The sequence below is a fragment of the Orcinus orca genome, chromosome 15 (assembly GCF_937001465.1).
Source record: "Orcinus orca chromosome 15, mOrcOrc1.1, whole genome shotgun sequence".
NCBI classification, from domain to species: domain Eukaryota; kingdom Metazoa; phylum Chordata; class Mammalia; order Artiodactyla; family Delphinidae; genus Orcinus; species Orcinus orca.
In genome coordinates, this window is record NC_064573.1 from 78,537,673 (window position 1) to 78,550,716 (window position 13,044).

Below are 13,044 nucleotides of genomic sequence, written 5' to 3' on the forward strand. Positions count from 1 at the left end.
AAGTACTTATTTCATGATTTAAGGAGGAAGTAGTTTGAAACAATGCATGTGTTTCACTTTCTTATACTTGTGCCTTTCTGAAGTTTAATTACAGGGAAAAAACATTCCAATCACAGAAAGGATACCATTTAGTCCTTTTTGCATTCACTTCTTTTTCAGACAAATATGGCAGTAAAGTGTCTGTTCTTGGGTAATGGGTTTGAGACGTGTTTTACCCATAAATTTATTTTTTCTTATTTGAGCATCCCTTCTTTAATCAGATTCCCAAAGCTGAGGCACGGCACACTCTACAGCCATCATGACACATTTAAAACTTGCTGGCAGAATGTTTGACTGGCTTGTGGTCCATAAAATATCCTCAGGATGGCCATTTCCTTAAACCAGGCAGCCCCAAGATAAAATGGAAATGACTTGTGTCAAGAACATTTTCTATCCTAATTGGTGGGTGAGTCCCTGTGAAGAGGGTGGTCCTACCGCATACCAGATCATACAAGCATGTGGCAGAGACAAAATACAAGCTCACCATGCTATCATTGTACAGCACTGAATGCCAGGAGAGACATTTTGCTTGTAAATGAGAATGCTTCCCATAATTTGGATAATCACTTTCTTAAACTCGTAATATATCACCTCTCATTTGTTACAACTATAATTTCTAAGTTTCAAAGTAATTGTCTTTTTAGGTACATTTAGAGATACTGAGTTTTAGAATTCCACGCTCAAGCTAGATAGATGAATTTAAATAAAAGTATAACAACAGTTTGCTCATGAAGTCTAACATGAAATATATAAAAATATATTATTATACAGTTATGTATACCATGTGTGTTTTTTTTTCCATGTGTGTTTTAAGTTTATACTTCATGGCTTATGAATATGCTATTTGGTCAACAGAATTAAAAATAGCTCATGATTTTAATCATGCTTTATGGTTTATACAATGTGCTTTCACATGTAATTTACCTCTTTAATTTTTATAAAGCCTGGGATTTGAACTAAGGTCCTAGGCTCTTGAATTGCCTGAGGAAATTCACATCACCAAGGCAGAAAAGAAATGAAGCTTTCTGTTAAAAAGTAATAGAGGAAATCAAACACCCAAAAAAGTGAGTGCTGGAGCGAGTTAAGTCTAAATTACAAACTGAATAACTCTAAAAATTTGAGGAACTTATAGAAATGTAGTGACTGGCTTTTACAATGGTAGTCTCAAAAATGTGATCAATGAAAAATGGGCAGCATCATCTTGCCACACTTAGTAGGTTGCTAGGAGACAAATCTCATTCCATCCCTCACTATATAACTGATCTTGGGCAAATTACATATAACTTCTTGAAGTCTCTCAAAATCTTGAAGAGGAGCTATTGCTATGATGAGATAACACTTGTGCCTAGCAAGGTGTCTGACACACAGGAGATGTTCTATATGGGTTGGTTTCCTTCTTCTGCCAAGCTAAGAGTAATAGGTTCCTGTTCCCCCTCAACTAAGCATTTCTGGTGATGGGGACATAGACCAGAAGTGGATCCAAGAGAAAGGCCAGTTTAACAATAAAACTGTACTTATATCCAGGTTGTGGATTACAAGTATATATAATTTCAGACTCTGAATTAACTATTTCATATACCTGGAATAATAAATAAAAATAAAGAACCATAAAGGAAGGCTGAACTTTTTTCAGAAAGTTTCTACATCCATTGCATTCTACCCTACTTAATTCCAGCAAAATTTGGCCCTAAAACAAACCACTTCATCCAAAGTGTACTGTATGCCTACCAAGTACAGAACACTGCACTAGAAGGCTAATAAGCAACTTACTGAAGATAAAAGAGGAGGAGGGTGGCTGATAATGTTACCCTCTTAAGAGATCAAAGTCAACTTATAAGATTAGTTATGTGTAAGAAACAAAATAATGCATATGATAAAACTGGCTACCTCAGCACTTAGAACAAATAAAATTTATAGCAAGTTCTTAAAAAGAATAATGAGTCACATTTTGGCATCAGAAATCTGACATTCCACTCTTTAGAACACCTAGGGAAAAAATGTTTTAAATTCATAATAAAAGTAATGACTGATCCAGGCAATTCTGCCTTACACAGAAAAACTGACATGAGCAACTTTGAAATGCACACTTATAAATCCAAATTCTCCTGTGATAACAGGACTGGAAGAGACTTCATTCATTCATTCATTCATTTATTCATTCAACACGTTTATTGAGAGACTTTGGTCATGTGGGTTGGGCAGTAGCACAAGTGAAAAATAATATCAGCAATGATCTTAGTGAGATTAAAAAGCCAAGAATAAGGAAAGAGGAGATATGCAATATTCTGATAAGCAGCCTCTGGTACACTATTCAGGGAGAGAACACATTTTCAAGCATTTAGAAACAGAACAGCAGGGCACGTGAGAGGTGAAACAGTAGCATTTACTGTTGAGGCTCTAATATTTTTATGCTTGTCTATCAGACTCATTTAGGTATACAATTTCACAATTAGCTCAATGATTATGTTACATTTTTACAAAGCAAGTGAAGATTCCATTTTTACATGAGCTTTTCTATTGAATCTGGTAAAGCCAAAGAACCTATATTTGAATGGATAGAACAATAATAATTTTCTCTTACATGCTTTAATGGTATTAGAAATTAAGAGTTTCATGCCCCTCTCCCTAATGTGCATTCTAACATAAATTCACATGTGTAGTAAGACCACTGCATTCTAGTGAGAATTCCTTTAAAACGCCAGAAGCTGAACTGTCTTATAGATATGGCCTTGGTGCTCTCTATAGTAACATCTACTATGGGAAGTGCTGGTGACCCAGGACACTATGAAATTTTAGGAAATGACATCAGATATAACAATAGCTGAAAACACTCCCATGGGTCACTAATCTAATTAAAATGTTAGGATCTCCATTCACCACCAACAAAAACTCAAGGAAGGCACATCTCAAAAGCCCAAGAAGTCAGATGAGTAGTAATTCCAAAGAACTATATAAACAACTCCTTTCCTCATATAACATATCAGCCCAATGTGAACTTTCAAACAGAAGAAGAAAAAGGATAAAGTAAAAGAGATTCCATGAAATGCCCTTCCTTTCCCTAATTTTTCAAAATAAGGTCAATAATCTCTACCCTTAAATTATTATAATATACATGTATACACACACACACACACACACACACACACACACACACTTCTAAAATTTCCTCAGGGTTTCCTCTGGTATGAAGGTCCTTTGTTACAAATGTAATTGTGCAACAGTGCATAATAACATAAAAAATCTCAGTTTTAAGGTGCCGAACTAATAAAAACACCAGCAGTAAATGCCTGTAGCCCATTGGCTTAATATATTTGTCAATAGCTCCATTCAAAAGCACAATGTAGGGCTTCTCTGGTGGCGCAGTGGTTGAGAGTCTGCCTGCCAATGCAGGGGACACGGGTTCGTGGCCTGGTCCGGGAAGATCCCACATGCCGTCGAGCAACTAGGCCCGTGAGCCATGGCTGCTGAGCCTGTGCTCCGCAACGGGAGACGTTATGACAGTGAGAGGCCCGCGTACCGCAAAAAAAAAAAAGCACAATGTAGAAAGAAATGATAAGTGGAAAAACCACAGAGCTAGGCTTCTTTTAGGTTTATGCAGAAGAGGTAGGTTGATATAAAAAATTTGAGGAATTGCAATTTTTTTGTCAGTTTGCAAGTCTCTTTAAAATATACACGTATCACTTATTATCTAGTAATTGAAAAACTAATTTCTAAATTCTTTTTCTTTTTGCTGTTCACTTTTGGATCACTCTATGGTTTGTTAGCACTTCTGCTAGTAGGTTATAAAGAAAGAGTAAAACCAAAATAAATAAATCAATATTGTATTGCTACTAACTGTAAGAAGTGAGGTTTCAACAATGACTTGATTATTCAGTGCCCTGGACTTTCATTTTTCCATGATCTTGTTCTTACTTTTATGTCATTTTAAGTAATTGTAGACTTTAACATTTGAGCAGGGGTCCACGAAAAACAATAAGGGTTGAGATAAGTTTTTAAAAATTAGATACTTCTTTTTGATGTTCCAGTGCCCTGATTTATATATTCCTATTGGAATAAGCCTTTAAAACAAATAATATGATGGGTAGTAGAACTGTAGTACTCAGTAATATATATTAAAATATCCACAACTGTTAATCTTAACCAAGTTAGACTGTCCAAAATGGGACATGGAACAACTCAAAACCATTCCACTTTTCTGTTTCATTAATTTTTTTCTCCCTAAAAACTGTTCAATACAAATACCAATGAATGCTGATAAACTTGCATCAATCCCACTGTGACTCCCAAAGCATCACATTTGGAGAAGATTTTACACATAAAACAGCTTATTTTGTGGCTACAGCAACAGCCTATCAGCCACTCTGTTTTTAACTTAATATAGGTGCAGGGGCCTTTTAGCAAATCAAAAGTCCCTCAGAGAGACTGATCCCAGCTGTTCTCTGGATGGGCACTACGAAGCCTGTAGGATTTAGAGGGGTACCTGAGGACTTTGCCCGTGGCCCTGCGATAGCCTAGTAGGGAAGCAGCTTTCATCACTCACAGAGAGGGAGACTGTGATGGCTGATATACACAGAGGAGCCTGGGTGAGTTCACAAATGTGAGCGTGAGACCATTCTGGCGTGGCAGTAGTGATCTTCCTGGGCGGCAGGAGAGGTCATGAATATATGATGTGGGAATGTGGGTGTGGCAAGTGAGAAAAGAAGAGAACCTGTCCCAGAGGGGGAAAACCCACATACAATGTCTGCTTCACATTCAAAACCTGCTTATGGTGCTCTGAATCTCAGTGGCTGTTCATTTCTCCTCTCATTTCAACATGCACAGGTCTGGATAAAGGTACAAGTTTCACAAGAGTCAGTGGTAAGTAGTCATATTCTAAACACACCATATTTCTTATTTTGTCAGATATCATGGTATGAAGGTATTTATTATTCAATAATTTCATGATGTTTTATTTAGACTCAAAAGCATGCTTTGTAGGTGCTTAATAATCATTAGCAAATACATAGTGGACATTTTAAGATCTCCATTACACAGTATGGCATGCATTTAAAATGAAAAATTGTCCATTGAAGAGAATACAGGAAACTTCTATACAAAGGGACTTAAAGCCAGGTTTATTTGTAAGCAGTCTAAATTAAATTGCTTGCTTTTAGACAGCAGCAGGCATAGCAATATGTAGGTGCTTTAACTTCCATTTTCCTTATATTTGGGTTTTTTAAAATTATAAACCATTATCAATCCCAAAGATAAATGAAGGCTTTAAAACAGTTGAGAAATAAAAGTGGAAACCAGATTTTAAAAATAGGACAAGAAAAATAATCATTTCTGGGTCGGCCTTGGATGATGTCATCATAGGTTCTAAATGTAATAGCCAGGCAGTGTACACTAACTCTTCCTGCCCATGTGACCTCTAACATCAATTTGAGCAAAACAACTAATATTTCAATAATTTTTTGGCTGAGAAGTGATATTCAGAAGCAAATCATTAAAGAGAGTTTAGAGTGCCAAGGATGAAACGATGTGTGTGTGTGTGTGTGTGTGTGTGTGTGTGTGTGTGTGTGTGTGTGAGTGCGCACGCGCACGCGTGGGGGGCCAAGGGGCGGAGGCATGAAAACTAACTCTTCCAGCACACACCCCTTTTGCTACTACAAGGGCATCCAGCAATCACATTTGCAATAGTAAAAATGCTGAAGGATCCTACAGTATCTTTTCTTCCACAACCATCCCTACCATCTCCTACAAAGCCCTTCTTGCTTTATCGGTGCCAGGAAATTCTTCAGGGGTTAAACGGGGAAGTGCAGCCACTACCATTGTTGCAATAAATAAATGAATGAACCAGACGAAACAGCAATCCATCCCTGGGAAGCAAGTACCTTATTTCCTACAATTATATACATTAGCCAGCAACCATATATTTTTAAAAAATTGTGTTTTATCTTTTGATGTGTGTGTACACAATACACACAGGTATCTATACAAAAAGAATCATAGTGCTCTGCACACACACACACACACACACCAAATACCTTTAAAATATTTTTTAGCATTATTATTTCAATGAAAAGACAAATAGCTTCTACAAAATTGGACAGACTAGCAACTTCATCTCAAAGGCCTTTTATTTTGCACATACAGCATATATAAATACACACACACACACACACACACACACACACACAAAGGGTTTTTTTTCCCATGCCGTAGACAATGCTAAAATATCTCAGATCAGGTTGCTATGCCAACAGATTTTTTTCTAAAATGAATAAAATTATTAGGAGGGAGAAAACATTCTTGACTCCTTTCCTCCCATCCATGAAGCCCAGAGAGGCTCAGGGAGGGCGAGAGGCTGCCAGATGGGGAGGAGGGGAAGGAAGGGAAGGTGGGTAGAGGGGTGTTTGCTTACCAAAGATGCTGATTTGATCGTGGCAAAGCGCTCTCTGTTCCGGTAGTGGAGGGCCTGGCTCTGAACTGACTGGGTAGGCCGCGGCTCAGGCCTGGGATCGCCGTGGCCCGCCTCATCCCTTATGAATACATGATCCTGCAGAAATGGATAAAAACAAGGAGAAAGTCCAGCTGTGCTCTTTCCTCGCCGGCTGCCTCTCTCTCACCCCTCTTTCTGCACAAGCACTGCTGTTTGAAATGCATAGTTTAGCTCTCTGCTAGTCCCCGCAGCTCCCACGGTACAAAATGAATAAGCAACACATTGCAGCCTTCAGTTAGGAATGTCAGCTGATCGCTAGTGGGATGCCTTCTGAATCCCTGGCAGGCTTTTTCTTTACCTCCAGAATTACATATATGCAAAAGAAAAAAAGAATAGAAAAAACAAGGCAATGTACAGACTCCTTAGAACAGTTTGCTTAAAACGCTGTAACCAAATAATTCCTTTAAAAATGTCATGTCCATGTCTAGCAAGGAGGATGCTGGTGGCTTTTAACATAAAAGCGAGCCTCCGCCTCATTCCCTTGAAAGATCTGCTTTCTCAATTTAATTTTATTTGAGATCTGTTCGGTAGGATCATCGTTCTGCCTAGAACCAGTGTAGGCTTGTGCTGGACTGCCTCTCTATCTTGTGCTGGGAAGATTCGGCAGTCACTGAGGGATCCTGCTTTCCAGTCATGATCGTACACAGTTCTAGCACCTTCTCTCTACAGCTTCTGAAAGGATTTTTTTTTTTTTTAGATTTAAAGAGACAGGCATACAATTTTAACAAAATGATACTTTCACAAATTCTTCCTCAACTCAGTGTCGGTATGGTCACCAGAGTGAGTAAAGCTGGAATTTAATGTCCTTGACTGATTTAATCAGGTCTGGGCTTCTTGACAGGCAAAGATGATTAATTGTATTGTAACGCCCAGTGAAAAATAACATTCCTTGGAAAGATAATAATGGATGTTTCTTAAATGCAATTGAAATGACTTTTAAAGGGGTAAATGCTTTCAAAGCGCAATGCTTTGCTCGATAAAAGATGGAGAGGCCAGTCAGTAAGTAGCACTAACCTTTCAGAAAAAAAGATACTGTAGTAATTAATAGCTCAGAAACATGTACAACCATGGGGGATTTTCAAATAGTACATGTTCAGCATGGGGAAGGAGAAATTAATTCTCTTACTACCCTAGGGTTTTAGGAGAAACCATTGTGAGAAGTCAAATTTGCATTTTGTCCATGACTATTTGAAATTTTTTATAATTGCTCTTTTCTTCATCAGTAAACAAAATTAAAGAGTTTTAAAAAATACAAAATTTTATTATACAGTGTAAAATGCTGAAAAGTCAAAACACATAAACTCCTTGAGGAAAATTAAATTTTACATCCAGGTTTCTATGTAAAAGAGAAGACCCATGACTAAATTCATCATTGGGTTGATTTTCTTTTCCCTTTTATAAAATTAGAATGCTTCAGAATGTTGGGAAGGTATTTACCATTACGTCTATATTTAGAGATTTTTTAAAAAATTTACTGTATTGTGGTCTATTTTGCTTTCAAATAATGAAGGGACCTTTAACGCCACTGAAGGCATATATATCAAATTCAAGGGATATTCTACCGCTGTGCTGTCCAATAAGATACCCTTTAGCCACATGGATATTTTAATTAAGTAAAATGTAAAATTCAGTTTCTAAGTCACACCAGCTGTGTTTCAAGCTAGCCACTAACTATGGGTACCACAGTGAAATAGTGCAGATACAGATAATTTCTATCACTGCAGAAAGTTCTATTAGATAGTGCTATAGATTAAAAATGCCTCTCAACCCATATTTTTGAAATTTATAAATACTTGAGAGGTCAATTTAAAATTTTCTACATTATTTCCTGGGAAATCTAAATTCTTATTTCAGCAGGCAAAGAGAGATTAGGTGTGGGATTTATGCATCTAGGTTTAAGGTTCTAGAGAGGAAGGCACTGGGATCTACTACCATTCATATTGCTGGATATTTATTAATAAATTACATTAACTCCAAAATTGCTCTTACTTAATATTATAATCCCAGAAAAGCAAGATGCTTCTAAATGCTACCAATCAGAAGAGATAGGCTAGGTAGAGGCCTGTGGTTTTATAGGTCAGAGTTTTGGTGAGTATTAGTTAGCTAACATTAAGTGTACTTACTGAGAGGGAGCTCTTCAATGCTGTGGCAGCAGCTAAACTTCAAATTTGGTAACTTGATTTACAAAGCTAACCTGTGGAATCCACACTATTCACATAACAGAATAAAACAAAACACATTCATATGCAAATATGTATAACTTTAATATTAGTTTTCTCTCAGATAAAAATTAACACTTGTAGGTTAGGACCCTGCTTATCAAATTAAAAGTCACATCATATTTGCTAAGTTTTTAAACTCAAGGGTATTGGAATACACTGGAAAAATTAAAACTTGAGACCATAGTGATTTTAGTTGACATGTAGCTTAATTAAATAACCCACTAAGGTATATTTAAAAAATAATGCTATTTTAGAAGTTAGTCTGAGAGAAGAGGTCAAAAAATTTTAATCTACTTTAAATAAAATAAATAATGCTAATGCTAAAAGTATAATCCCTTGCATCTCCTTAAAATTAAAAAAAAATTTTATTAAAAAATTTCTTAGTTTTTGTACTAGCTTCATAACAGATCACCAACACTAAGTCTCCAAATATTATACAAGAGACCACAGGATGAGGCAATATTTTAGTCTAACAGTGGATATTCAGGTGCATAGGGAAATAAATTTTAAAATATTCAACACCATTGCTTAAAACAAGTTCAAAACTCTGCAGACGACTTAAATAATGAAGCAATTTAAAAATGAGGGCAATGTGAATTGAGAAGCAAGTAAGAACAAATTAAACTATCAGCTTTACTGGGTATGTGGTCTGTTGGTTACATCACCCCTTTGAGTAGAAGCCCCTTTGAAAATGACTATACTTGCCTCCCAGAGTTTCCGACCTGAACACATTTTACGATCAATACTGGAAAAGGTGAATTTGCTATTTTACGCAGTTAAGCACCGCTGCATATGATTTAAAATGTTGATGAGAGGACCAACATCTTCTTTGATGTTGAAGAATGATTTCAGAAGTTTAAGAACAAATATCATGTTCTACCTTACCAAGACAAAATATATGACTTGTTTATAATTTATCCTTAAAATATTCTCATCCAGGAACGAACAAAATAGCTCTTTGAAATACCAATATGAATTGGGGACCAGTTTTAAGTAAGTCTGTGTTAACCTGGTAAATTTATAATGTCCTTTCTTTATAAAAAGTAAAACTTCTTCAGATTAAAAACTTTACTATTATTTCCTGGACAAAGGGCTTTACTTTTATTTAGAAGTTTTTCCCTAAATGTCTGACTATTTATGCTTCCGAAATGAGGATTCATATTGTGGTCACTTGTTCAGAGTTTCTAGGTTAACTTGAAATTAACCTTGGAAACCACTCTACTGGACTCTGTTATGCTGTTCGTATACCTTTATCACACTCCTCATCATACTTATACTCGCCTTTGTATGAGACTATGAGCTTTTTTTTTTTTTTTTTTTTGTGGTATGCGGGCCTCTCACTGTTGTGGCCTCTCCCGTTGTGAAGCACAGGCTCCGGACGCGCAGGCTCAGTGGCCATGGCTCACGGGCCCAGCTGCTCCACGGCATGTGGGATCTTCCCGGACCGGGGCACGAACCCGTGTCCCCTGCATCGGCAGGCGGACTCTCAACCACTGCGCCACTGGGGAAGCCCCTGAGACTGTGAGCTTTTTGAAGGCAGAGTAAATGTGGTTTGAAAAATCTGTCTTCCCAGCACCTAGCATAGTGCTTGATACTTTGTGGGCATTCAAAAAAAAAGTTTGCTGAATAAATAAGCTCAAGAATATAGGTCTGAGGAGATTCTGGAGAAATGACATTTTCTTTGTTATTATTTAACAGAATTCAAATTTGTATTTCATAAAAACCTGCCACCCTGTACTCTAAGGAAGTCGCAAAACAGTGACACACACACAAGCACACCTTTACATGGCGGGGCGGGGCCGGTGGCGGGGGAGTGGGTCTAAAAATGGCTTTTTTTCTGGTGACGAGACGTCTTTTTATAGATTCCCATACTTTTCACGCTGTGGAGAAGGGATCAGCAAACCCACCATCTCTTTCATTTTGTTCAAAATGATTAAATGATTGCCTAAGCAGGTACAGCTATCAAAAGCTGGGGCCAGAGGAAGGCGAGAAGATGGAAAAGGATATCTTCACCTGGAAGGACAGCTATTGGGGAGAGAAAATGACTAGCAGAACGCTGAGGATAAAGATGTTACTATAGAGAGGTGTTTTGTATGACCGCTCTGTTTAAGAAACATTGCCTTCATATGTTAATTTACTTTTACTCTGCCAAATGTGAGTTGAGTCAAAGAACCTGCCCCTCTCTTCAGCAAAAATAACAGCAAAGGCCACTGAAGCAAGTGAAAATTAAACTAGAACATCCTATCCCCTCAAGGACATTTCTCTTTTTTTCCTCCCACGAAAATGGTGAAAGCTGTTCTATTTTTAAAGAAGGGGGAAAAGAAAACCCCACTAACATTGACTAATAGGAAGGGTCAAGTAAAGCTTCAGGAGTTAGAAGAGAATGATTTTTTAAAAATAATCTCTAAAAGAGGGCCATGATGACTAGAGTTCATTAGGCATACTAGAAACAACAAATTGATTAATAAACAAAGAGTTTTAATATATTAAAGTCTCGTGATCTATATTAACAGAAGGCAGCAGCAAGTAACAGTAATTGATTTTAGACTTAAACAAAATAAAAGTATAACTTTTAATTGACAAATTAAAAAAATAGACTTTGTTGCTTAGGACGATATTAAAATCTGTTTGCTACTGCTGTACACCCAATGGTTTTAAGGTGTATGGTGGAGGCTCAGAGGCAGCCTAGGCTACAGCAAAAAAAACTAATCTGGATTAAGAGTTTGCCCTGGACTCATTTGTGAATAATCAAGAACTGAGGTGTAGAGTTGTGTCTTATAAAAGTTCATCTTCATTTTAGTTCACAAAACATCTTATTGAGTGCTTACTATGTGACAGACACCCATCTAGGTGGTACGTGAAGAGAGATGTCCTCGAGGAGCTAACAGTCTAGAGATGAGGTGATATTCTTGCTATTGGAAAAAGCAGTGTGGCAACACTAGCAAGAGGAAAAGAAATAAGTGCTTAAAGTTTATTTTGTCAGAATATACCTTTAGACTTATCAAATCATTCTTGCTCAAAGGGAAGATTAGATTAGGATCCCTTCAGGGCCTGGGAAAGACCAGAGTAGAGGCAAAGATTGTAGAGAAGCAACCTGAAATCCTGATATTAAAGGAAAATTTTCAGTGTCCCACTTTATATTTTTTGGACTTGATCTGTGATAGAACTGTCCTCTTAAAATCAGGGCATCTTTATTCTGGATGCAGAACAGTTAATTGCAAACCATGCCCTTACCAGTTACACATGGCCTTTAAAAGTAAGTTTACTTCCTATATAAAATGGTCATCTGGTCATATATATGATTTAACTAATTTAGGATATGTCTGCAGTCTTTATTGTAACAGTCAAGGGTGGGGAAAAAAATCCTCCACTCTTATTCTTATATTTTGATATTTATTAAGCATGTTCTTATTGTCTAGAGTACTATTATTGGAGAAAATCTATTTAATCTTTCAAACCATAAAGATATTTAATACTATTTAACCATTTTAATCCATTATGTTCAGTGAACCAAAACAGGATGGTGTTTAGTATCTGGTATTTAGTTCATTCACTGTGTACTTTTTGTCTGTTCCTCATTCATTCCATAGTTATTTACTTATTCATTTTATAGCCTATGCTGTGCCAGGCACTGTTCTAGGTGTTGAGATACAGTGCAGGACAAGGTAAGTATAGTTTTAGCCATGATGAAATTTACACTCTACTCATGAAATAATAGATAAATCAGTACATAATATAATTTTAGATAGTGACAAGTATTAAAAAGAAAATAAAATAGGATAATGAGATAATGGGTAGAACATTGTTTATAAAATGATAATTTGGGCTTCCCTGGTGGCGCAGTGGTTGAGAGTCCGCCTGCCGATGCAGGGGACACGGGTTCGTGCCCCGGTCCGGGAAAATCCCACATGCCGCGGAGCAGCTGGGCCCGTGAGCCATGGCCGCTGAGCCTGCGCGTCCGGAGCCTGTGCTCCGCAACGGGAGAGGCCACAACAGTGAGAGGCCCGTGTGCCACAAAAAGAAGAAAAAAAAAAAAAAGATAATTTAGTGATGTATAGGCTTTTCTAAGATTCTAGAAACACAAAACTGGAAAATGTTTCATAAAACAGTAATGATTGCTTTTTTTTTTCCTTTGTGGTCACAAATTACAACAGACCCAGAAATGCACCGCCCAGATCCCCCTTTAAAGGAAGGAGTTGTTGTCGGCAATCGTCTTTGGCTGTCAGTTCTCCTACAGGCTGCAGAGAGAGCAGCCTTGTCCAAGTCTGCACCCTTCCCAGGTTCCGCATATGCAATGACTGA

General features: G+C 37.3%; 1 protein-coding gene across 4 annotated transcripts in view; it reads right to left on the reverse strand.

The window, feature by feature from the left end:
• Positions 1-13,044, reverse strand: part of TAOK3 (TAO kinase 3) — a 187,969-nt gene that overhangs the window by 26,475 nt on the left and 148,450 nt on the right. For all 4 annotated transcript variants that reach the window (XM_004281483.4, XM_033408667.2, XM_049698196.1 and 1 more), the window contains one exon: positions 6,443-6,577. In XM_004281483.4, coding sequence (XP_004281531.1) covers positions 6,443-6,577 — 135 coding nt within the window. The remainder of the gene's footprint in view (positions 1-6,442; positions 6,578-13,044) is intronic.